Source organism: Myotis yumanensis, unplaced genomic scaffold (assembly GCF_028538775.1).
Source record: "Myotis yumanensis isolate MYYU_CA2020_CCGP unplaced genomic scaffold, mMyoYum1.0.hap1 SCAF_8, whole genome shotgun sequence".
Taxonomy (NCBI): domain Eukaryota; kingdom Metazoa; phylum Chordata; class Mammalia; order Chiroptera; family Vespertilionidae; genus Myotis; species Myotis yumanensis.
In genome coordinates, this window is record NW_027223759.1 from 27,608,748 (window position 1) to 27,635,431 (window position 26,684).

General features: G+C 40.2%; 1 protein-coding gene across 1 annotated transcript in view; it reads right to left on the bottom strand.

Moving 5' to 3' along the window:
• The window catches only part of COL4A4 (collagen type IV alpha 4 chain), a 114,832-nt gene that overhangs the window by 44,301 nt on the left and 43,847 nt on the right, over positions 1-26,684 (bottom strand). Inside the window, exons 9-26 of the mRNA XM_070422272.1 lie at positions 25,810-25,845; positions 24,465-24,527; positions 24,122-24,157; positions 23,867-23,908; positions 22,696-22,776; positions 21,485-21,538; positions 21,160-21,219; positions 20,229-20,273; positions 19,864-19,917; positions 18,791-18,860; positions 17,897-18,001; positions 15,168-15,332; positions 12,689-12,778; positions 11,548-11,711; positions 7,043-7,115; positions 5,469-5,575; positions 3,006-3,189; positions 1,577-1,645 (exon numbers count right to left, since the gene is read on the bottom strand). Coding sequence (XP_070278373.1) covers positions 1,577-1,645; positions 3,006-3,189; positions 5,469-5,575; positions 7,043-7,115; positions 11,548-11,711; positions 12,689-12,778; positions 15,168-15,332; positions 17,897-18,001; positions 18,791-18,860; positions 19,864-19,917; positions 20,229-20,273; positions 21,160-21,219; positions 21,485-21,538; positions 22,696-22,776; positions 23,867-23,908; positions 24,122-24,157; positions 24,465-24,527; positions 25,810-25,845 — 1,498 coding nt within the window. The remainder of the gene's footprint in view (positions 1-1,576; positions 1,646-3,005; positions 3,190-5,468; positions 5,576-7,042; positions 7,116-11,547; positions 11,712-12,688; positions 12,779-15,167; positions 15,333-17,896; positions 18,002-18,790; positions 18,861-19,863; positions 19,918-20,228; positions 20,274-21,159; positions 21,220-21,484; positions 21,539-22,695; positions 22,777-23,866; positions 23,909-24,121; positions 24,158-24,464; positions 24,528-25,809; positions 25,846-26,684) is intronic.

Below are 26,684 nucleotides of genomic sequence, written 5' to 3' on the forward strand. Positions count from 1 at the left end.
GGTTACATAACTGTTTTACAAGTCACCTGCTCTGAACAAGTATTTCGCAGGCAGTGATTGTGCTAAGGTTCGTTCTCAGAGGCCGAACTGTGAAGGATTCTTCTGAAAGCCTTTGGGATGAGCACCACCCTACAGATGAACCTTTTGGTAGCTTCCCCTGCTGGGTCTCAAATACAAATATGCGAGCACATCTGTCCTTGTGGGAAGACAGGTGGTGGCCGGTGTGTGGCCTGATGATAAGACAACCAGAGTAAAGACCAAATCTATTCCCTGCATCTTACTGCATTTGCCCTGGAATGAAGTATAAGCCAAAAGCACTACAAAAGGAATTTAGGGGTGTTTTTGAACCTCTTGTGATTTCCTACTAGGAGATACCTCGGCTAAAATAACTTACAAATCATGAATAAGTTTGAGTGTTCCCTTTTCATGAGATGAAAGCTGCTGAAAGTAATCATTAACTTTTTTAATCCATCTATGACAAGACATCAGTAAATGTGGAAATGAATGTTCAATCAGTCAACCAGCAATGCTTCTCTCCACTGATGCAGAGTTATACCTCCCCACCCGGGCCCTTGCGCCTTGTGCTGGGTGGAGTGTCATTCCCTTGCTTTGATCTGGGCCTTGGTCCTGTGACTTGCTTTGGCCAATAGGATATTAACAACCATGGAGCAATGAGAGGAGTGAACTCTGCCTGTAAAGCTGGGCTGCCCTCTTGCATTTCTGCAATCACACAAGAGGATCACATGCTGGCCCCACAGTGACCTGATGTCACAGACCTGAATCTGGACTAGAGCCAGGGACCAAGCCAATAGACAGCATCTCAGATCTGCTGAGCCCCACCCACCTGCACACCCATACCAGAGAAAATAAATATTGTTGTTGTAGCCCACTAGATTTTGAGGTTGTTACACAACACTATTCTGACAAAAGCTATTGGCTATAGAGAGCAATAGAGTCATTCATCATTCAACCTTTAAATACCTTTTGTTATGTAGGACAAGAAAGGTTACCTTTAGCTATGCTAGTGCTCAATGGATCAATTTAAGTGAATTTGGAATAAATAAAAGAGAATTAGGCATTTATGTAGATTTAGGGTCTGATTTAGCTATAAAGAAGCGATTGATTCAAATGAAGCATTTCATGAAAGTGCAATCACGGGTGTAGGTATTGCATTATTCACACTGCTTCTGGTCAAACTGGGGTTTCTTATAAAGCAGAATAGAATAACACTTATAATCAGTAAGTGAATGATCATTTTTGACTCTTGGGACACAGGATAAGAAAGAAGACAACATTTTAATACTCTCAAAGGGCAAACATTTTAACTGGTATGTGATCAAATCAAGGTAAATTTTGTTGCACAGAGATATGAAGAACCCACCTGCCATGTGCCCAGACCAGCAGACTAGAGACCCAATGTGAATGACTACAAATGCCGTTTTCCCATAGACACTCAAATCCTTATAATAATTTTAGAAATACCTTATTTGCCTGTGGGTTTGCTTTTGGTTTATCTACCTTGCCAGGTCTTTTATTCTGGAGAATGTGTAAGACAGTAACATCTCATTGATCATACCTGGAGGTCCATCCAAACCTGGAGGGCCTGGCCTCCCAGGGTAGCTGACATTACAAGAAATTGTATCACCTGGGGAAAAAAAAGGTAGTATTTACATAATTGATAGGCCAAGACATGGTAAATCTCATTGACAATTTGATCAATATATTTTTCATAGAGTATATGTAGAATTCAAAGGAAAAGCCACAAAAATATCATAGTTCACTTGAACTACTTTTATTTCAAATTCTAGCAAACCTGTCCTCAAATCTAAACAGTTATAAAAATAGGGGGACTAAGAAAAGATTGATTCCAAGAAGGATCCGTTTTAATAACACAGAATAAATATCGGATTTATAGGCCCATAGATGTTGAATACCATGAAATCAGAAGCTTTGTGAATCATGAAATCGCAGCCAGTGCCCATGCTAAGTTCAGAAGATTCGGCTCCTAGTTTGGATGTGGGGGGATTGTGCAAATAAAGCTACTGGGCAGGATATTAATAACAGCTACCATGCCCTGAGGGCAGCTGTGGGTCAGGTGCTATAAATAGGTGATCTCTTGTTTTCCTAATGTCCTTGCAATGTGGTTATTGTCATGCCCCATTTTAATCAGTGAGGAAAATAAGACTCCAAGCTTGTGCCTCTGAGTTCTCTTGTCCTTTAAAATGGGATGCTCCTCTTTTATCATAGAAATAATATCTCATAATGTATTAGTTCACAGGCTCTCAACTCAAAAACACATGAGATGAATACAAATAATGTTCTATTCTGCTGGGCCCCAGATCATGATTTTAAACCTTATTGAATTCCAAGGTATTTGCCTTTCTATGTTGTCAAATCAAGAACCAAAGATATTAGTTTCTTCTGAAATTTCACACTTAACAGTGTAGCCCAATGTATATGTACATATTACAAAGGAAAAAAATCTTCAATATTTTCCAACCTTTTAAAAAGTTTCCAGCTATCATACTGCAGATCATTTTATTGTTTGAAATTTATAAAACAGTCAGATATATTTAAAATCCTTTCTTTTTTCTTCCTGAAATGCTTACAAATGGGTTTCCAGGGATAATATGATGCGTTTTTTAAATGAAACACTAGTGGTTTTTTTATTAAAATATACTGCCTTATCTAAAAATATTATAAAAATAGATATTTTTGAATACATGTCATTGAATATGGTCAGATTGTATAAGCTGATACTGAGAAATGCATGAAAGGCAACTTTCATATGCCAAACAAAGCAACAAAGGCATTTTAAGAATTTGTTTTAAATATTGATTGTGCTGTAATGCTTTTATTTGTTTGACACTATTCAAGATCTGAACAGTGGCTTAATGGAATTTTAATCAGTGGTTCTGCCATAGCTATAACTTTACCCAGAAGAGAGGCCCACTTTCCCTTCTGTGATTTCACTTGACACTGTCACACAAAGTGTTCAAAATTACCTTTTTGACCTTTCACACCAACAGGACCCCTCTCGCCTGGGTGGCCTGGGGCTCCTGGTTGCCCCCTTTGTCCTGGTGGACCAGGAAGTCCCAGTCCTGGAGGCCCCCTTGGTCCTTCTCTGCCAGGGGGGCCTGGCAGTCCAGGAACTCCTTGATCACCTGGGCCTGCATCTTCATGATCCCCCTGGGAATATTCGCATCATGAATCAATTACCAAACCATGAACTCAAAGTAGTCATTGTCATAGGCTAATGAAACACATGCAGAAAGCTCGTAATTCCAGGAGAAAGGGACTCAATAGCAAATAGAATTTAAATTGATTAACTTAGATTCCTCTTAATAGTTTATATACATATTTACATATACATGTGATTAGGGGGTGTCTTATGCCTCAAACACAAAGAGTTATATGATTGTGACATTTAAAAACAGAATAAGAAATTTTATATGGAACCATTCTTTATTTTAAGTATAATAAAATACAGAAATAAGTAAATTAATGGAGGTAGTAGGCTTGCGAATTGGGTAAGTTCTTACACATTTGAAATAGTTTTCCTGCACTCTTATGAGAAGACACAGGGATAGTCTCCATCACCCTCCATGTCTGTGGACAAAGGCTGACCGATCCTTTCCCCTCCTGCATAAGAATTTGACCTTTGGTAACCGTCTAGTTCTGTTTCTCTAGAAACTCCATAAAAATTGCATGTCAGCTACATTACTAGGCAACCTTACTTATGGTAACATCAAACCCAGGTAGCAACATTTGCATCTGGTCTGGAAGAACTGGAAAGACCTTGAGTGGTGGCTCCTGTAACTGCCAAGTTTCTTGTGGGGTCCCCACAAGCTGTGCTGTGGAGATAACAGCTCTCATGGAGAATGAAGCCTTCAAGTCAGGGCTGCTCACACATCTGCCACATGTGGCTCTCATCTCCTTCACCCCAACCGAATGCCCAGCTGCAAGGATTCTCACTCACAAGGAATGCCTGACCCTGTCCTACTGGCAAGTTGATGGCCCTGTCTTCTATCCTTCTGAATAGTCTGGTCTCAAATATGATATATAATAGTGTTGTGAGTCTGAATTGTTTTAATTAAGCTAGGAAGACCACCACACCCACTCCCCATGCCAACCCTCCCCCCCAGTGGCTGTAATAGAAATTCCTTTCCCATTTGATCTGTAAATATACTTTGATTTTACACAAGTAGGTTAGTGTACACGATGAAAATTGCCACTCAGTGACACAGATTCTAAACAGTTTCTCAAGTGGAAGAATGAATTAAATAGGGGCTATCAAATCTAGAGTAGAGTTTATTCACATACTTGAAAGCAGCTGAAAGACCACAAAGCTAGAAACATTATCTAACCTGATTTCTAAGCTTCTGTCTCTTATTCACATGTGTTCTTTCTGAATGAGCTCCTATAAAATCAGAACATGGTTCTTCTCTATTACAACACAGACTGGTGGAAGTGTCCCAATTGACTAAGTCACACATGCTTTGGAATAAGGCAGACTGGACTTTTCATTCCTATTTAGCCTATTTGATAGATAGATGTCCTTAGTAACATACCTTAAACCTCCATTTCCTTACTGTAAAACTGGGGAGATAATTGCTCTTCAGAAAACTACTGTTATGAGTAAACATCTAGCACACTTTCTGTGACACTGTACGCATTAAAAATACCTCATATACCCAAGATATTTTAAATTCCAAAGCATTGAAACATGTCTTACAGTCTTTTCTTATGAACTTCATTACCTACACATGGCCTCGATCTAAACCATGATTAAAAAATGCAGAAATATCATTTATCAATGGATTTTCCATCAGCCAATACATTAGTTCAGTAGATTTGCACTAGTTTATCCTTCTTTGCTTGCTACTTCACGAAGGGACAGAACTCAAGATAATTTTCAAGACCTGTGCTTTATCCTTCACCTGACAGTCATCTGAACAGGTCTCAAATCAGTAGGGGCTTTGAAGATACAAAGGGGACAACCACCATAATAACGACACATAGAGACAGAAAGTCTTGTTATGACTGAAATGTCACTCAACCAGTTGTCGGCAAACTCATTAGTCAACAGAGCCAAATGTCAACAGTACAATGATTGAACTTTCTTTTGAGAGCCAAATTTTTTAAACTTAAACTATATAGGTAGGTACATTGTTATTAACTTAATTAGGGTACTCCTAAGGCTTAGGAAGAGCCACACTCAAGGGGCCAAAAAGCCGCATGTGGCTTGCGAGCCGCTGTTTGCCAACCATGTTGTTAGACCATCTGTAATGATACCATCCATACCTTTTAGAACAATCATCTTTTTGTGGGAATGAATCAAAGGTGTCTCTGATTTCCAGCATATTAATATTTTACTGAGTTGTAGCTTTCTAAGTTGAGAAGAGGAAAACAGATGTATTGTGCCCATGTAAGAAAGTGAAATTCTATAGCAGAATAATTATACATACTGGGGGTCCTGGATCCCCGATTGCTCCAGCATGTCCATCCCAACCATCTTGTCCCCGCTGCCCTGGAAATCCTGGGGGCCCATCAGGACCTCTTTCCCCTTTGCGCCCTGGGAACAAAAGCCACAAAGATATTCAAGCTCTTATCAGAAGTGGGTGAAGTAGAGGAAGACTTGGGACTAAAGATAAAGGCTTGACCTTGGCTCTCTGTGAGCTAGTAGAGATCCCTCAGAGTGTCCCAGTTGACTAAGTCACACAAAATCAACTGTGCAAAAGTCAGAGGGGAGAAAGACAATTGCCAACCCCTTGAATCTTCTATTTGGGAAACATCCCTCTTCCCATTCTGACAAGGAGGTACTGAATGGAGATGCCAATCACAACAGCATCTTCCCCTGCTTGTGTGATGTCAAACATGGTCCTCTATCTCCTGGCCATCATGAACGGGGAGATGATCCATGGACACTTGCTCCAGGCTAGTCCAATCCTTCCTGATTTTTTTTTCTTCTAACTAGAGTGGAGAAGGTAGAGCTCTCTTTTATATCTGGTTGTAAGAACTTGGAGCTGCCTAGGACATGTACCCATAGCCTAGAGAAAGCTAATCTTGGGGGAAACGTGCAAATAACATATTTCATTAAATATGCAAGATGCAAGAGGAAGAGTCTCCTATGCAGTTGTCTTATGCAAACCCTACATCTAACCTTCAAATTTTGTTTAATTAGCCAATAAATTACTTTTTTAAAAAATATATTTTTATTGATTTCAGAGAGGAAGGGAGAGGGAAGAGAAAGATAGAAACATCAATGATGTGAGAGAATCATTGATTGATTGCCTCCTGCACGCCCCCTACTGGGAGTTGAGCCCACAACCTGGGCATAAGCCCTTGACCAGAATCAAATATGGAACCCTTCAGTTCGCAGGCCAACACTATCCGCTGAGCCAAACCAGATAGGATACCAATAAATTACTTTTTCTTCTTAAAGTATTTCAAGCTGGATTTCTGTCACTTACAGCCAAAATACTCTTGATTAATACAGGATAATACAATGCAGTGAATAAACTCTAAGCACGTTAAAGGAGGGCTTGTTTCAAACCCAAGTTCACAACAATAAAGAGTTGAAAATGTCGCCGAAACCGGTTTGGCTCAGTGGATAGAGCGTCGGCCTGTGGACTGAAAGGTCCCAGGTTCAATTCCGGTCAAGGGCATGTACCTGGGTTGCGGGCACATCCCCGTTCGGGATATGCAGGAGGCAGCTGATCGATGTTTCTCTCTCATCGATGTTTCTAACTCTCTATCCCTCTCCCTTCCTCTCTGTAAAAAATCAATAAAATATATTAAAAAAAAAAAAGAGTTGAAAATGTGACTAAAGGAGCACTTATGTTGTCAAATAAGAGACAGAGGATTTGAAGTTCAACATTCACATGACTTAATAAATAAAGGACAGAGAGTATTTTTTAAGAAATCTCAACAATCCTAAGTCTGGTTATAGAATCAATCTGTGGTCACAGGGGAAATTACTGCAAGAGGATGGTTCATATTTAATTCAGAAGATGGCAGTTAAGTGATCAACTAGGCTCACCTTTAACTCTTGCTACAACCATGTCTCCCTTTTCTCCTCTGTTGCCAGGTGGTCCTGGGGCACCAGCTTTTCCCTTGGTGAAAAATAATAGCAACAGATCAGTTTAATTGTGAGGGGTCGAAGATCATTCTAATCTCTCTCTTCTTTCCCTCCAATCACCTGTTCTGGATTCTAGATTGGCACACTTGGTCTCATTCTCTTCCTTGCCTTACGAGGTGGGTCCTACCTTACAAAATTGAGGTTCTCAAACTGCATGTAAAAGCTGGTAGATCTGAACAAGGTCTGTACCCGAGTCAATAGAAATTTGTCACAGTTTCCTGGTTTTGACAATGCACTAGGGATATGTAAGATCTCATTGGGGGAAGCTCAGGGAAGGGTACATGGGAGTTCTCTGTATGATTGTGTAACTTCTTGTAAGTAAAACTTTATTTCAAAATAAAAATGTGTAATTAAAAAAAAGTTTTTTAACTATCCTGGGCTTTGTAATGTAGAATTGAAAGGAGACGGGTAGGTTAATCAGAGCAGCTGGCACTAGAGCTAAAGGCACAGGTTTAGAGGTGAGTTTGTGATTAAAGAGACTGATATTGAAGGAAGTTAATGAGCAAGAGAAGGAAAAATAAGAACCTTCGCTATCAATATATTTCCTCTGTATAGCAAGTAAAAAACTAGTTTTGGCTGATGGGGTCATCATCTTTTGACATCAATTGCTCTGAGACTAGAGTATTTGGGTCATGTTTTTTAAGTATTACCTAGTATTAAATAGCAAGCCATGTCAAAAACCTAGAACCTACTGTTGGTATATTGGAGTGGCTAAGCATTCTAGTAAATACAGTTATAGAAACACTAAACATAGCTGAAGGTTACTTATCTGGTAATAATAATAATAAAAAACATAGACAAGAATTTGAAAGGAGGCAAAATGGCTGATCAGACCAATTGCTTTGCTCTCACACAGGCTATGTTGTCTTATTTCCATACAATCTTGCAACACGTTGAAGCTTTAATTGGCCCTTAGTACTTTATACACAGTGAAGTATAAAGGGGAGAAGACACCAGAGATATGAGCACAGTGGCAGCATCAAACTGTGAGAATGAAAAGAAGCCAAAAATGTACCCAACAGGCATAAAAACTGAAATGGACATCATGGTTGGGAGCCAGTTCATTAGAGAAAATATACCTACACACACATACCAGCCACTCAACACCCCCAAGAATATCACTCTAGATCCTGTGTGTAATGAGGTCTATGAAGAATCAAAAAGGTGAGTGGAACACATTCCTTACTAGAAATAGCCAAGTTGGACAGGGAAGGAACTTTAGAAATCATAAAGTGCTCACATGGGTTGAGTGTTGCTTAAATTCTTATTTTTATTGTCTATGCTAAGTCATAAGTACCTGCCTGACAGAGAGGACATTTTTGGTGCTGCTGGGATTTTATTAAAGGCCTGTGAAATCATTTAGTCTGGCCCTGCCAAGGCATTAGGGGTAAGTTAATGAAATGTTTGACAAAATATAGAAGGCTAATTTTTAAGTTGATAATTTTGTATGGCCCTTGAATTATGTTATTAATATCTAAATGGCCCTTGGCAGAAAAAAAGGTTCCCCACCTTTTTGGATAGTATCCAATCCAAGAGATGGATAATGAAAATGTCCTTTGATGGATAGGCTACCAACAGAAAACTATTCACATAGCATTTGAACCAGTTTCTCTCCAGAAGGAGAATACAGGCATGCTTAGTAAATGCCCTGGAGGAATGGATATACCCTGTAAGTCTGGGCAGATTATCAGTGAGCACATTGGCAGCTCAGAATGTATTGTAAATTGCTCTAATGTTTTGCATTAGAGTTTTAATTACTAGAATCAGATCATAGTCTTAATTGAGCTAGTAAGAAAAAAATTACTAGCGCTGTCTTTAGATTTCACTAGAGACTTCATTTACTGAGAACCTACAATGAGCCAGGCATTATTCTGAGTCCTGAGGACACAGCAATTAAAGACCATCCTGCCCTCATGGCACTGAGACTCTAGGCAGGGGTCCTCAAACTTTTTAAACAGGGGGCCAGTTCACTGTCCCTCAGACCGTTGGAGGGCCGGACTATAGTTTAAAAAAAAAAAACTATGAACAAATTCCTATGCACACTGCACATATCTTATTTTGAAGTAAAAAAAACAAAACGGGAACAAATACAATATTTGTATTTGCATGTGGCCCGCGGGCCGTAGTTTGAGGACCCCTGCTCTAGTGAAACAAATGTTGAATCTAAAAAATACCTGGGGCAGAGAGGTTCCCAGCCACTTGGGGCTCAAGAGCTGCTTTTCACAATTCTAAGACCCGAGATCACTAAACACATGGGTTAACACAACAACAAAATCTCAGCAGCAACAAAAATGTCCTCTCTGCCAGGCATGTACTAGTTGTTTCATACATGGTCTGGATCAGAGACTTCAATTGCGGTGGCTCGGGAGCCATGTCCTTCTGAGGAAAGTAGATAGGTGGCCATGGTGAGGACTGGAGAACACAGACCTCCTCCCAGGGGCACAGCCATCTCTCAGCTTTCAGCAACAGTGGGAATGCACTGACCCTGTGTTAATGAACTGCCAGTTTCTTAAGATGGCCATATATCTCATATTATAAACACACACACACACACACACCACCACCACCACCACCAACAACAGAGGAGATACACAGAAGAGTGAGAGCACCCACAGTGATCATCTGTTGTTCCTTCATGCTTCTTCCTTCTGTCCCTCTCTCCCTCTTTTCCTTTCATGGTGCCCCATAGTATGAACTTGGTCCCTAACTGTGGCCACAAAGTGATGAACTTAATACAGAGAAGTTATACGACAGAACCATACACAGAACAAAAACATCCAAAATTCAGCCAATTTAAAGACTTAAGTCCTTAGAGCAACTGAATTCCATAAACCATAGCCAGGATAACCCTGAATGAACTAATAATCCACACTCCAAGATGTTAGCCCTGAGAAGCAACACAATGGAAAGCCGCAAAAATATTTTAGAACCATAAAGTCTTCATTAAGATTAAGTAGCAACGAAAACATGAGTATAATAAAATGCTGAATTAGAAAAGCAGACTATAAAATGCAAAGTACTTAATAATTGCCACCAAATCCATTCCACATACACGCATGAAGGACCTAGCTTCCTGTTGAGCAGACTTTGCAAGTGCGCTTTACAGTGTAACGGGGTGGTGCAGGGACAGCTCAATCATCCCCCTCACTTCAGGGTCTTAGTCGGAACCTTATTTTCATGAGATTTCCTGGGGAAAATGGAAAGGGTACAGGTGCTGATGGTTAGGCTCCAGGTCCCCTAAGGATTAAGCCTCTTTAGTAAGGAGGGAAAGGAGGCTGTCTCCAGCCTCCAGGGGAGAGTCCGAGGGCAGTGATTTTATTCTGAGGGACAGCTGGAAGGCTATGCCTCCACCTGAGTCATTGCAATGGTCAGCAAAAGACAGCCATTTTGAGATACACCTCATCCACTCTCTGGCACTAAATATCATATGAACTCTGACAATGCCAATATCTATATCTCCAGCCTCTACCTCTGATCTGAATCCTCAACTTGAATATCATCCCCCCTGCCTACTTGGCGTCTCCACTTGGTTGCCCACTAAGCATCTCAAATGTAAAATGTCCCCAATGATACTGTTTCCTTTCATGAACCCACGCCTGCTCCTCACATTGTCTTCACCATCTTGGCTTCATCCTTTATGTCTCTTTTTCTCATGTACCATGTCCAGTCTAACAGCCAACCTGTTAGCTCTACCTTCAAAATATATCCAGAACTGACCACTTCCCCCCATGTGCTGTACTACCATGTTAATCCCTGCTCTATTATATTTCACCAGGATTGTTGCCACAATCTACCTACTTCTCCCCTTGTCCCCGCGGTCTGTTTTTAACAGAGCCACAAGGATGATCCATTGGAAATGAATGTCACATTATGTCTTTCTTTTCTTAAAACTCAACACTGGCTGTTCTGTGTCATCCAGAGTAAAAACTCAAATCCAACCCACTCACAAAGCCCCACGCTCAGCAACCTTCCTATTCTCCAGCCACTTCTTTGACTTCCTCTCCTTCTGCTCTTCCCTTCATTCTGTCAACTCAAGCCATACCAGATGGTGTTGGCCTTTATCACCACCTGCCATGCTGTATATTTATGCATCAGTCTGTTACTAGTATATAGTGTATGTCCTCCCAACAGAGTAGAGGCCCCCAGGGGACAGAGACTGGACTCTGCTGCATCCCAGCACCTACAATAGCATCTAGAACATAGTAGGTGCTCAATAAATATGAATCAAATGGATGGATGAATAAATGAATGAATGAATGAATAAGTGAATGAATGAATGAATTCAGATGATTTGGGGGATTGATACATTTATAGGTTCAAAACAAAATATAACAGAAACATGTACTGTTGAATTCTATCTCTGTCTCTTTTAACTAGAAAGATTGTTACTCGTAAGAATTACTCACTGGTGGCCCTGGAGATCCTTCAGCACCAGGGAGGCCTGGGTGACCTCTTTCTCCAGGCCAACCAGGGAGCCCCAAGTCTCCCTTACTTCCCTGCCTCCCAGGAAGTCCTGGAGGGCCTGGCAAGCCTATGGGACCAGGCTTGCAGGCACAGAGCCCCGCATTTCCTAGACAGAGGATAAAAGACAGCTTTGTCATATTACTGAGTAAAATCCCAATAAAGGCTTTACAATACAAAACAAATAGTGAAAATAAAGAGAGTCTAATGTGCACAATTCTTTTAGCAGAACTGATAAGGTGTGCTGTGGAGCATGGGCAGGAGGGGGGCACGTAGACATGGGCTATATGGGGTGGATATATCATTTCTATACAAATGGGGTATTACCAATCTTAATAAATTCATCCTGACAAATTCTAGGGGAAAAGCTTATGTCCAATTCTAATTAAGAAACTTTAATAATAAGAAAGCTTCTTTTTTAAAAAAAGTTTGTCTCTTATTTGGTTCCTATGAAAAAAAATATTAGGAGCTGATTGATTCCCGCTAAAGAATCAACAACGGAAATTCAGTTACAGCATAAACCCTGAACATTTAAAGAAGCAAAAGAATATGTGAAGAGGGATTATTGATTGTATTGAACATTACAATTGATAACTCACTACAATGCAATTATCAGGACTTTCAATCTCAAAATAAGTGTCTTTGTGATAGTCAAACTCCTCAGCTCTCATACCCACCTGACTCAGATGGTCAAAAAGGCACCAAACAAGTTAGGGTAGAAAAACAGAGCCAGAAGCACTTGATGAGTCTGGGGAATAGGGGAACCACAGAGGGAAACTAAAATAAAAGATCAATACTGTCCTTTCTCTGCTTCTTTTAAGGAATCAAGAGGATTTCATGGAAAAATTATTACTTTGAGGAAAATCATGGCAGGTAAGATTCTCCTTTATTCTCTAAAATATTAGAGCTGACTTTTTGGAAAGATCGAATCACATGATGAACATATAATGAAGTGGAATATTTACCAGGGGTAACTAAGGGCAGTAACAAACCTAAATGAAATGCCACATTGTACGTGTCGTAAGTGCCTCCCAATCCTGCACATGCCGTTGTCTTCTGGGAATGCTACCTTTGCAGCATACTTGCCTTTTTCTCCTTTTGAGCCTCTTCTTCCTGGAGGACCCATTTTGCCTTTTGGTCCTTGTGGTCCAGGGTGTCCAACACTACAATATATAACTTTATAGTGGGAAAGGGGATGGGCAGAGAGAATCACACAGTTTTTGTGAATGTCTCCTACAGCACATGTTAGGAGTGTCTCTTGCACTCACATATTCCCCTCAGCCCATTCTTCCTTTCATTCCTTTTGATTCTTTCTCTATGATATAAGAATAGACCATATAATTGTCACAGCATGCTTCTGCCACCATAACCTTTGGTAAAGCCATACTAATCTCAGCACTAATTAGTGGGTGCAAAGCAAGGCAATGGACAACAATAGAAACAGCCAAAACAAAACAAACAAAACACTAAAAGTGTATCACAATAATCATTTTCCCTTCCAATTATCAATAATTACATAATGAAGAAAGCATAAAGCAGAGCTTGTGAAAGCAAAATTTAAGAGATACCTGATTAAGGATGACATGTAGAATGCAAACCCCATAAGTTCCTTATTCTCTCCAAACTCCAATAAAATAGCACACAGTAAAAGAATATTATAAAAAAGGCATAAACCTCAAACTAAAGAAAAGAAAACAATGGCAAAAACATAAAAAGACTTAGCAGACCCTTAAAAAAGCTGAATTCTAAGCAGGCAGTAAGGAAAGCGAAGAAAGAACACAATTTATATCAGAAATCCCTCCCAAAATTCAGGAATTGGAACCTCTGAAGTAGAATGACAATGAGGCCCCAAACAAGAGCCCTTTCTCAAAAATTGCAGCAGGATAAAACAACCCTGCAAAGCTGCAGGAAACAGTGCAGCGAGAAGAAAACTTTAAAAGAAACCATATAATTTTAAAAGCAGGTAAAAGAAGACATTTTATCCCTGAAACATGAACAGGCTGCTGCAGAAGGAACCATTAGAAGGGAACACTAGCAACAACAAAATCCTTGAAAATTAGAAAAAATATATAACAGCAGAAATTTAAAAATTCAGGAGCAGAGTTGGAAGACAGAGTTGAGAAGATCTCCTAGAAAGTGTTACAGAAAAATAAAAAGCAAAGAATAATAGATCAAACATTTTACTGACAAATCTATAGAGTCCGGAAGAGAAAATGGAGAGTGGGGAGAGGAGAGAATAGCTTCAACTAAGTAGTTTAATATTTTTTTAAAATGAAGATTTGTGTTGAACGGAAAGTACCCACTGCATGTCTGCAAATAAATGCAAATGCACACACACAAAAAGGCAAATCACTGTGAAATCTAAGGACATGAAAAACTCATAAGTTTATACAGAAAACAGATTTCAAACAAATGTCAAGAATCTAAATGTTATTGAATTTGTCAAAAACAACACCGGAAGCTAGAAGACAATGAAGAATGCTTTTAAAAACCTGAGGGAAAATATTTCCAACTCAGAATTTTATACTCAGCCAAACTATTGATCAAATTCTACAGTAGAGTAATGCCATTTTCAGACATGTAAGATCCCCCAAATTTATGCTTTTTCTCAAGAAGTATAATGAGAGAGTAAATGAGTGAAAGAAATATATGTTGTAGGAAACAGAGAGAGAGAGAAAGAGAGAGTGCCCAGAATAATGGTGAAGGTAGATCTCAAGACAGTATCTCAGCAGTTGATTAAAAATGAAACCTGACCTAATTTGAACACCTCAAAAGCTCCAGGAGAGATTTATTTAAAGAGGTAACACCGATAGAATATTTAATGAGTTCTAATGTACTATTGGGATATTTCTATAATTTGAGGTGGGTTCAGGTTGAATTAGCAAACACACAAAGAAAACAAGACAATTGTTAGCAAAATATCATCCTAGAAAAGTAATGATAGATAGTATTATGTGGCAGAGTTGATGAATAGCATTTTATAACTATTCATTGTAAACACTGTTTATTTATTTAACTGAAATTTGGATACTAACAATATTTTCCAGTGTGCACATGTGTGGTTGGGAGGGAGGGAAAGAGAGCTACATTTATCTTGTATAGAGGGAATACAAAAGATAATGCTCAAACCAAAAAATTAAGAAATAACAATACAAGCATGTCGAATGGCAACATAGAGACAAATAACAAAAGATCCAAGAAGAAACAGGAGAAGGGGTTGCATAGGATGGCAGGTTGCTATAACTGGCTTTGTAGAATTGTTTGACTCCTAAGCCAGGTCCATTATAGCTCTGATAAAAAATTAAAACTACATTTATAAAACACAAATTGTATTAACTTACAAAATTCTATCATTATACTTAAATTCTCCACCAAATAGTTTCATATGCTTTCATTGATGTGATAGTCCAATAATATCAGTTTATTTTTTGTGGTAATAATACTAACTTGGCTCAGGAAATATGAAAATTTTAAAAGAATATTTAGAAAGTCACATTTTCTGAATGACACTACAAATATCAAATTCCACATAAACGCTATTGACTATGAGTGAGGAGCACTTTACCATCTGATCCTGGAGGTCCCTGACATCCTGGTGCTCCCGGCAGCCCAGGTGGTCCCGGGTCCCCTGGTTTTCCTGGAGCGGAATCAGGTCTTGCAGGAGGGCCGGCTGCCCCTGGAACTCCCGGATGCCCGGGAAACCCTGGCGGCCCAGGGAGCCCCATCATGCCTCCAAGAGAAACCAAGAATGAAAACCACACAGACTCTCAGACTAAAGGTGTCTGTAGAAGAAATCAAACCAGTACATTCTGTCTTGGACTGAGGGAATTTTTAAAGGAAAAAAAATGTAATTAAAAAATAACTGAGTATCCCCTTCATCAAAATGCCTCACCTCCTATGAAACAAGCACATAAGTAGGAACAAATTTGGGGAATCAGATTTTCTTTCCTTCTCACCATTCTTTAGGATTATTGGGAAAGAAATATATATTATATAATTAAAGTTTTTTTTCAATCTTTCCACCTTGATAAGTTGGTAAAAATAATATCAATAAGCACATTAGCACATTTAGTGAATAAAAGTATGGACTCACAAAACCATCTATATAGGACATGAAGCACCATGGCAACCTAGGTTGGTGGGGAAACATAGAGGTGCTGGATTTGAACCTGGCCTCTTCCCCTCTGGCCACAGGTACTTAATGTCTTTAGTCCTATATGTCTGTCTCAGAGGCCTGTTATGAGGATTAAATAAAATAATCCACCTAAGAAGCTTAGTGCAATATCTGGCAATAGCATGTGCTCATCGAACAATTAGTCTTCAGTGTGTTCAGAGTGAGTAATGCAGCAGAAGCTAAAGCCTGCTTCCCCTTGACATTCTACTCCCTCTCTGATGGCTTTGCTTTAAAGACAGCTGGAAGCCTTTGTGTGACCTTGACCACTTGTCCTAGCCACGTCTCCTAAGCACGCCTGGCTCTAGAATCTCTTTGTGGAAGACTGTAGTTTTCAAAGATGGTCATGTGGTGCTCTGTTCCTCATGTTCTTGTGGAACCTTGACTTTCCTTATCGCAAGGTTGGGGGTTTCCCTCCTTTTGAATGTGGCAGGCGTTTGTGATTACTTGGGCTCATGGAACACGGTGGGAGTGGCTCAATGGTTTCCAAGGCTGGATTATTAAATGTGATTCCATTTCTGCCTTGTGAGCTGAAACACTTGGGCCTGGAAGAGTGGCCCACCATAGAAGCAATCCCACTGTTCCAAAGCTACCACATGGTAAGGAAGTCTAAATGCACACAGAGAGGCCTGAGGCTTACACGAGAGATATAGGAGGGAGATGCCTGGCCAGCTTCACATTCCAGTTCCTTCCTGCAATCAATCCTTGATCTAGAATAGCTCAGCTTAGCCCTTCTATTTTGAACCACAGAAAGAGTGAAGGGTACTATAATGATTGTTGTTATGTTAAGCTACTAGGTTTGGATAACAAGTTCATTGATAGACCACTAAAACCCTTTCGGTAATCAGTAATATAGTATGCTAGTTAAATAATGGCTTTCATTATTGTGTGCACACATTATCTTTACTCCTCAAACAATCCTGCAAAGTTTGTACCTTAGAGATAAGCCATGGAAAATTTAGGCCAAATGTGAGTAAAATAATAGCTAACATCAGTGAGTCTTTACTATATGCCAGGCTGTAGTCTAAGAACTGTATATGTAGATATAGATAGATATACCGGTAGATGATTAGATATAGATATAGATATAGATATAGATATAGATATAGATATAGATTACTTCTTTCAACCTAAACAAGAACTCCATTTTGCAGAGGAGAAAACTGAGGCACATAGAGGTTTACTAGATGCTCAAGATCACACAACTTGTAAGTAGAGGAACCTGGAATGTTCTTAGTCCTTAGTGTGAATGCATAACTGTTTCACTATACTAAGTGGCAGGGCTGTGATTCAATGACAGGTGGCTGACCCAAAGCCCTGCTTACCTCATGCTAAATACTATAGACCATTAAAAAAATAAAACATGTATAATAAAGGCTCTACACATTGGTGTACTTAAGGCAAAAAGAACATGTGTTCCTGTAGACTTGGACCCTTGGAGCTTAGGAGAGAGAAAGGTAGAGTTAACACGCTTGGGGGGAAGAGAGGAAGGAGAAAAGCACATATAGGGATTTTTTTGGGGGGAGGGGAGGAGGGAAAGAGAAAGATTGTTGTTTTGTTGTGTGTGTTTTTAACTAAGACTGAATCAAAGTTTTACTTTTTAATTCATAATTTGTATTTCCACATTTCACGTGGGAAATTTAAGTTGGGAGCAGGTGGAGGAAGTCAATTTTGACAATTAGGTATCAACAGGGAGAGCCATCCAAGAGGGTGGAGAAGACCCACAGAAACACTGGAACCCTGGCACGATTCCAGATCTCGTCTGCAAGTGATGCTGTCCCGGGAAGCCTGTTATGCAGACACATTCCTCACCACACCCCTGACACCTCGACTGAATATTTCTGAGGTGCGGCCCAGGAACCTGGGTTTCTTCCAAGCAAGTGATTAACTGGTTGGAGTGCATGGTTCTGAACCCCGGCTGTCCATTAGAAATACAAGGCACTTTTATAACAGCAGAGGCCTAGGTCCATGCCCCAGGCAGTCCAACATTCTTCGTCTGGGGTAGAGACAGCCCTCAGTGTTTGAAACACTCCTAAGGTTATTCAGTGTCAGCTAGAGTTGAAAAACCTCTGATGCGGAGGAGGATGGAGCAGACCTGGTTTATAAAGCCAGTGGATTCATACCTGGACAGGTTTCCCCTGGTCGACCCAGGGGGCCGGGGGGACCGGGGAACCCAACAGCCCCCATTTCTCCATAGCGGCCAGGGAGTCCTGGATCCCCCGGAGGACCTGCCAAAAAGAATGACACTTGTGAATATAATAAACATATACCTACATTTTAAAATCCCACACAAGTGCTTTCTGTGACGCTTGCTGAAATGCAACTAGGAGACCGCTTTATAGTTTCCCTCCTCATTTTACATGTTATATCTTAGATATGAACCTTTCGTCCTGACTGGTTTGGCTCAGCGGGTAGAGCATCGGCCTGCGGACTGAAAGGACCCAGGTTCGATTCCAGTCAAGGGCATATACCTTGGTTTGCGGGCACATCCTCAGTAGGAGGTGTGCAGGAGACAGCTGATTGATGTTTCTCTCTCATCAATGTTTCTAACTCTCTCTCTCCCTTCTTCGCTGTAAAAAATCAATAAAATATATATATATTTTTAAAAAGATTTGAGCCTTTCATCTGGTCTGCAGATGCATGACCTTGGAGTGGCACTGTCTGTCATTGATTTAGGCTGCTCTGGTCTTGCAGGTGCCATCTTGTTAGGTCTTAATCAAATGGTTTTACATATATTTTAATAGCTAAAACACCCTACTTTCTAAAAGGTGACATAGTAAAAAAAATCCCAGCATACAGTGTACATACTAAAATAAAATTTGATGTCTTATGCTGTTAGAGATGAATTAAGATGCACATCTCTACCTGCACTTGCATAATTATAGATTCGCGCTAAAGTTCACCTATTTAACCTGCCTCATGTGCAAACTATGGCAATACTGGGACATATTCCTCTGTCAGGGACACTCAAACCCCATTTCCACATTATTAATGGAGGACCTGAATGAAACACAAACCTTTGAGTGGAGGAGGTGGAGTCATCAATGCCCCTGGCGGTCCTGGGTACCCGCGGTCTCCAGGATCCCCCTGGAATCATTAATTCATTGACTTTCCTTAGAAATAGGAATATTTTCTCATGTTGCCTAGCACTGAATAAATACTATAAGGATCAAGAATCCATTCATATAAGAAATAAAGACTATAGGCAGACTAGAGAAACGGATAGTTCATGGACTTCTAGGAAAAACAGGCATTCGATCTCTTCCCTATGCGCAGAAATAAATAACCAACTAGCAAAGTTCTCTCAAAAGAAAAGAAAATGGCCCTCCCCAATTTTGCTCACTGGTTGAGCATCAGCCAATGGACTGAAGGGTCTTGTGTTAGAATCCAGTCAAGGGCACATACCTAGGTTGCAGGATCAATCCCCACATATGGGAGGCAACCAATCGATGTTCCTCACGTCGATGTTTCTCTCTGCCCCTCCTTTCCACTCTCTCTAAAAATCAATGGAAAAAATATCCTCAGATGAGAATTAGCAAGAAAACAAAATGTTTTTAACTCTAATAAAGTTATTCCATTCTCATAAATTAGATACCTCTGAAGCCATAAAGTTTCTTAAATATACCATGAGCATTAATGTCTGATTTGACACCCTAGGACAAATAGTTTATTCACCTACAAGAGCTGAATCCACATTTTATTTTAGCAGCAAATATGGTGCCCTTCATTGTGTTCCCTTAGTGCTACCATGGCTTGTCCTGGGCTAGAGCTGAATGTAAGGTCACAGAGGTTGCAACGAAACAATTCAGTGGTGGTAAAAGCAAAGAGCTCTCCACAGCTCCCTTTGGTTTTAATCAAGATGCTGTATGATCCCCATGGAATTTTTTAAACTTTCAAAAGGATCATTGTTCAAATGTAAAATGTAATCATTACAACATGCAATAAAACAATACATCCAAAATTAACTCTGTCTCTTTCAAAATTTACATTTTTGAATCATTCTTTGGAATATCTTTTAAACCTATATTGGACAACATAAGGGAGGTGGAATTTTGTCAGGTGGGTACTCTGACAGGTTCACTTTTTTTACCTTTGGACCAGGAAATCCAAATGACCCAGGAGCTCCAAACAGTCCTTGTTCACCCTATAAATAACCAGAAACATGCCTTTTTAAAAAATGTAACTAGGTGACAAATTATCTCATTGTCATTTAATTTGAGCGACACATGTTCACAGAGATTCTGTGCAAAATCTTAACATCTTACTACTTTGGGGTTGCAGCAGTTTTGTGCTTTAGACTTTGCACCCACAGCTAAAACATGCAATTCGTAAAGTGAATATGTCTCCCTTTCCAATTCTGCGTGTGTGTTTGCATGCACTGTTCCAACTTTTGAATGACACTCAATTGCATTTACTAATTAAAGTGTATTTATCACATCCATACTGGACACTTACCTTTAATCCTGGAAAACCTGGAGATCCATAGGAGCCAGGAAAACCCTAATAAAATCACACAAAAAATGACACAAATTGAGTTAAATTAAAATGAATGCAGCAGCTCAAGTAATCCTATTTCACGTGAAGGGATTGCACCATGCATATTTCATCTTATCCCCTCAGGTCATTGAATAAAAGAAAACAAATATAAAGTAGATTTCATTTTTTTTAATCACATTTACTATTTTAATTGATAAAGACCATTTTAAAAAATGTATGTCCTCACCAGTGCTTCAAATTAAAAACATATTTTGTTGTTGTTACCATTCCATTTTAGTTTACTTAACTTAATACTTGCATTGGTCTAAACATCTTTGAAATCATTGCAATATAATTTGCCTACAGATTAATAGTTGCTCTAAGCATTATCAGCAATAAAAATTACCATGGAAGCCAATTTTGTCCCACTCAACACTAAATCTAGAGCCAAATAAACCCAATACCCATGTCCAATGGGTCTGACCTCGATAGTCACTCTATGAATGGGGACCACACTAGTGACATGCGTGGTGATGTTTGAGGCCTGATTCTGTGCTTCTTTTTTAGCTCCTGCCCCTACATCAGTACTTTCTTTTATAAAATACGCTTAAATGAACAATTTCAAGCTGCTATCACACTGACACTGAGCCAGACAGGAAATGCCACAATCCTGTTACTTCCCTCCAGTTCTTCTATCTCCTGCTTGCCTGTTTTATCCAAATGATGTCAATAGAAGGGGTGTTCTGGGACTTTGAGCTATCATGCAATTCTTGTTGTCAAAATTCTATTGTTCCTATTTGAAATAATCCCATTTTTGAACTCTCAGAAGTAGTGATCTAGTTTTATAAAAACGTAAGAAAGAAATGCCTCCATACTCACTGAAGTTAAGGGTGGCATGAACGATCCTTACCCGAGGGCCTGGGAAGCCAGGGATGCCCTTTTCTCCTTTCTCCCCAATACCAGGTTCTCCCTTAGAAAGATGGCATTTACAGGGGGTCAAACAACAATATTCCAGCAATAGAGAATGCAAACACAAAATGAGAAATAAAAATTATTGCCAGCAAGTTAAAGAAATCAACACTTTACAATAGGAACCCTACAGGACTATGATAACGTAGAGACAAATTCTAGTAACATATACTGACATTTAAAGCAATGATAAAGAACACAATTAAAAAAAAAAATTAAGTTAGCACATGATACAAATTTTTTAAAAAGTGACTTCAATAAATTACCTTGGGTCCTGGAGGTCCTGGAGGTCCAATCATTCCAGGTAGTCCTTTAACACCCTAAAAGTCATAATGAATGTTCTGGCTTATTATTATTACTAGAGGCCCGATGCATGAAATTCGTGCACTTGGGGGTGATCCCTCAGCCTGGCCTGTGCCCTCTCGCAGTCTAGGAGCACTCAGGGGATGTCAAACTGATGGCTTAGGCCTACTCCCAGGCCTAAGCCATCAGTTGGACATCCTTTGCGCTGCTATGGAGGCAGGAGAGGCTCCCGCCACCGCCACTGTACTCGCCAGCCATGAGCCTAACTTCTGGCTGAGCAGCACTCCCCCTGTGGGAGCACAATGACCACCAGGGGGCAGCTCCTGTGTTGAGTGTCTGCCCCCTTGTGGTCAGTGCACGTCATAGCGACTGGTCGTTCCTCCGTTTGGTCAATTTCATATTAGCCTTTTATTATATAGGATTATTATTTAACCCATTGAATTCCATCTCAGAAATTGCCTTTAAGCATCCATTGTATTAATTTTTAAAATAAGAAATTACTCAACTGTCGCTAATTAGTAACTAAGGTCCAGGAGCACCTATGAGCCTGACACTGTTCAGGCCAGTTCTGTGTGAGAGGTGTGACATCTGGGGCACAGGTGGAGAATGACCACAGAGCCATGGCAACAGATTCACACTGGGAATGCAGCCACTGAAAGGAATGTCTCATTTTGAGCCAATTAGTAAAATTTAATCCAGTAATTGACATCATCAACAGAACCTGCATGTGGCATCCATAACATTAGCACTGAAGGCTAAAAGAGGAATTGATCTTTACCAAAAGTGTATTATGTGCCCAGTTTTATGCATCATTTTCCTTTTCTATCATCAAAACATCAAGCCCAGATGTAACATCTAAAGACAACTGGACTTACAGTGTTTTTTTCAGTCCACATACCAAAGACAATATTAATGGGGCATATCTGATGAAGGACATGTCACAGTTGAGCAGCCCAAGCTAGGTCTGGGTAAACTTGAAAACACTGGTAATCTTTTCAAGCCTCATTTTCCAACTCTGTACATGGGGCTAATAATTGTACAAACCTGTTAAGGTGGGGTTGGGATTAATGCAGTGATGGGTGTAGGTGCTCAGGACTTGGCTGGCTCAGGTAGGTGTTCAGGCAATGGTGGCTATTTCCACTTTTACCAAAGTAACATAGGGACTGGAAGTTACCTTTTCTCCTTTATAGAGACAAGAATCAGGTGGCTGTACCAGTCGGGTTGGTCCAGGAAAACCTTGCTGGCCAACCTCACCCTTGAAAAAAAAAGCAAGATAATAGGAATTTCATATGAACTTTATTTTAAATAAAATTTTGAACAAGGAAGACTTTCACCCATTGATTGTGATGTGATGCTTAAAATCCCGTGTGTCATGGATTTAAAACTAAAACCATGACATATAAATGATATAAGTTTAAATATTGATTGTTTTTCATAACTAATACACACTTGTTAAAAATAAATTTAAAAAATAAAAGTGCCCCATAATCTTACCATCCTAGAGATAATCTCCATTAAAATAAGTGTATATTTTAGAGTCCTCTTGTTATTGTTGTAGTTTTTATAAAATTGAGCGTACACTTTTGTAACCTATACTTTCTGCTCAACATTATATCAAAGGTGCCTTCCCACATCAGGAAGTGTTCCAATATATCTTTGGCAATGTGACATTTTGCTAAATGGCTGTACCACATGCACCCAACCAGACTGGGACTCCCTGAGAGAGGGGATCCCGTCTGTCCTGCTAAAGCCCCACACCCAGCACTGTGCTGGCCTGGCACAGAGCAGATGCCAGTTTCTGAACTATTTGCCCACAGTTGTTGAAACAGCCATTCCCCAACTGCTACACATTCAGGCTTCTGCCAGAGGAGCTGCCATTTTGAAACACGTTAGCTTGTCGTGCCAACACTCAAGTTTCAGTGGAAAGGGCTGTCGATGTGAGAGAAGGAGGCAGCAAGGATCGTGTATTGCTAAATGCTCTGGTTCTGGTTATTTATGTTTTTATTTATGTGTAAAACTTGGGATTTTGATAAAATTATAAAGTTAAGGCAAACAAATCAGTCATTAAACAAAATTGCTACTCTGAGTATAATATAGTATCAAAAATGTTCACTCTATTCCTGCTGGGGTGAATGGAGTTTAGTTTAGAGTTTAATTTTGTCAGAAATGTCATTTTATAGTCAAGGGTGATGGTACCATAATAATTCAGCAAAGAAAAGTTCACAGCCATTAAATTGGGCAGCAATGAGACTATGAACGCAGTTACGTGATCATCAGAACGGCCTCCACAGCCCGGGCAGCACATACATTTCAACATGTGCTCTCCAGGCAAAAGGGATTCTTACCGGGTCTCCCATCTGCCCCTTGACTCCCATGCCAGGATTGCCCTGAGAAAGAAAAAACTAAGTTAATTGAGTTGCTTTTGAATATTAAAGAAATAATTACAAGTAAGACTTCCGGTCAAGCAATTTCTTGAAGTTCACTTATTAAATACATTGGGAAGTCTAGTGAGAGGAAAGACACCATCCTGACAGACATCAGTGGTCATTAGTTTCACTGTACCTGGGTCCTATTTGTATATTTTCCTCATGGCTGCCTACCTTCACACCCGGACTCCCAGGATGGCCCCGAGGTCCCTAAATCAATGGCAAAAACACACAAATCACAGATCAGTTGCAGAAACCAGAATATGTCTTTGTTGGTTGTCCCAATTCCTCTTTAGGAAACCCTTAATTTAAAAACACCCACGGGCTTCCTATTACGGGGGGGCTGCTTGTTATACCCAGCCCCCAGAGGGGCCCATGCTTCTCGATGGACTCACACAGGTAAGGAGTGGGCGTGTACTGATTCATCAGGTGATGTCCTCTCAAAGAGCCCACCTGTACCTGACCCAAGATGGGAACTTGGCTTTTCGAGGGGCAGCATGAGCAGGGCTGTACTTACCGGTAACCCCGGCTCTCCTGGGGATCCCATTGGGCCTGCTGGTCCTCTAGCACCCCTTGATCCCTAAACATGAGAGAAATCAGTGCATTTTTTACCAAAATCAATAATCATCATTCACAGCAAGAGCTGCATGTAATCCCAGGTGGATATAAACTTCCAAAGGAGTCACAGTCCCAACACATCTGCCTGCTGGAGCAGCTATCTTCCCAGCAGCTCTGCCTCAGATGTAGGGTACAGAGCTGCATGGGCCAATCGCTCCAGCAGGTGTGACAAATTCCTATGTTAGGTTCAAATTAAACACCAGAAACCAATCTACTTACTTACAGATAAATTTTGTAATAGCATAGGTAGAGAACAAAGAAACTTGTTATAGCTACTCCTAAATTCCATATATAACTTTGATACACAACAGGATGCTTTTTAGTTTTTAATATTAATTAGCATTAATATATGAAAATATGAATGTATTTATATTCCTTAATATATTTTTCAGCGTGCCCTTTCAGATCAATGTGAATAGAAATGCTGTCCCCAGTTTGAGGTCATGATGGTTAAGTCATAAGTCAACTTTCTGTAATCTGTAAGTTGTGGCATAATTACAGAGATTCACAAGGACAGCTGTGGAGAAAGGCTCTCTGCTCTCCCACTGATCCTGCCCAGGTCAAATGATTTTCAAGTGTGCAGTGAAATTGTTCTCTTCAGGAAGATGAATTTGTTTTTATTTTAACAGCAACATCAAGGTATCTCATTAATGACGTAGAACCAAGCTTCAGAAGTAGGAAGGAAATCAACCTGTCCACAGCCAGAAGTCACCAAGCAAAATTACAGGTTAACAACTGGAAGGTAGAAATTGATTTAAGTTGTAATCTTGTAAAGACTGATAAATTGGAAAGACTAATATAATCATTGAATTTCAAATTTCAGGGAGTTGAAAATGGTCCTAAATTTTAAATATGATATGCAGTGACTGATTCAGCAGTCTTTCCACCTGACCTATATTAGTGTCTGGGCAGACTTCTCTTCTAAATATCAATGACTGTATATGTATCAGCAATACCAAATGATTGTTGAAATATAGAAGAGGAAGGTAATTGGAAGCTTGCCAAGGATCCAGGACGGCCTCAAGGTGTGTGACCTGTGCAGTCAGATGGGGTTTTGTGCTTGACTTCATGCTCTGCTCTCACCACCTTGAAATTCTTCATACTTTTTGAACAAGGGGCCTAAGTGTTCATTTTGCACTGGGGGGCCCGCACATTTTTCGGCTGGTCCTGCTGCGACACATACAAACTGTGGGGACAGGAGGCTCTTTGGGATCACACAAAAGCACATGCCTGCTCAGACTTACTGGTAAGCCGGGAGGTCCTGGGTTCCCTCTGTCACCCTGCAATAATGACACATTGCTTTAAAAGAGCAACACCATTTCCTAAAACACGTGATGTAAAAGTAGACACACACACAGGAATCGTTTGACCTAACGTGCAGTCTGTTCAACTTTTCCAGGTTGAGAAGACAACTGTGGAGGGCTCTGTGGAGACGATCATGGGCCTCTTCCTAGGCCCGAATCCTTCTACTCAGCTGAAACCAGAGGCAGGTGCTGGGGTCCTGACCACGTGGAATCAAGATGAGGTTTCAACTTTCAATTTAAAATGTTCTAAACCAGTGGTTCTCAACCTTGGCTGCACATTAGAGTCACCTGGGAATCTTTTTAAAATCCTGATTTCTGCCCTAACCGGTTTGGCTCAGTGGATAGAGCGTCGGCCTGCGGACTGAGGGGTCCCAGGTTCGATTCCAGTCAAGGGCATGTACCTTGGTTGCGGGCACATCCGCAGTAGGAGGTGTGCAGGAGGCAGCTGATCGATGTTTCTCTCTCATCGATGTTTCTAACTCTCTATTCCTCTCTGTAAAAAATCAATAAAATATATTGAGGGGAAAAATACGTTTAAAAAAAAATCCTGATTTCTGGGCCTCATCCCCCGGAAATTCTGTTTCTTTGTTATGGGGTGGGGCCACAACATTAGTAACAAAGAAACAGAATTTCCGGAGGATGAGGCCCAGAAATCAGGATTTTAAAAAGATTCCCAGTTGATTCTAATGTGCAGCCAAGGTTGAGAACCACTGTTCTAAACCCAGTGGTCCCATTTCATCACAGTCTGTCTCTGGTCCACGTGCCAGACCCTGCCTCCCTTTATAGACACCCTGCTCCGTTGGTCATCCTAGAGT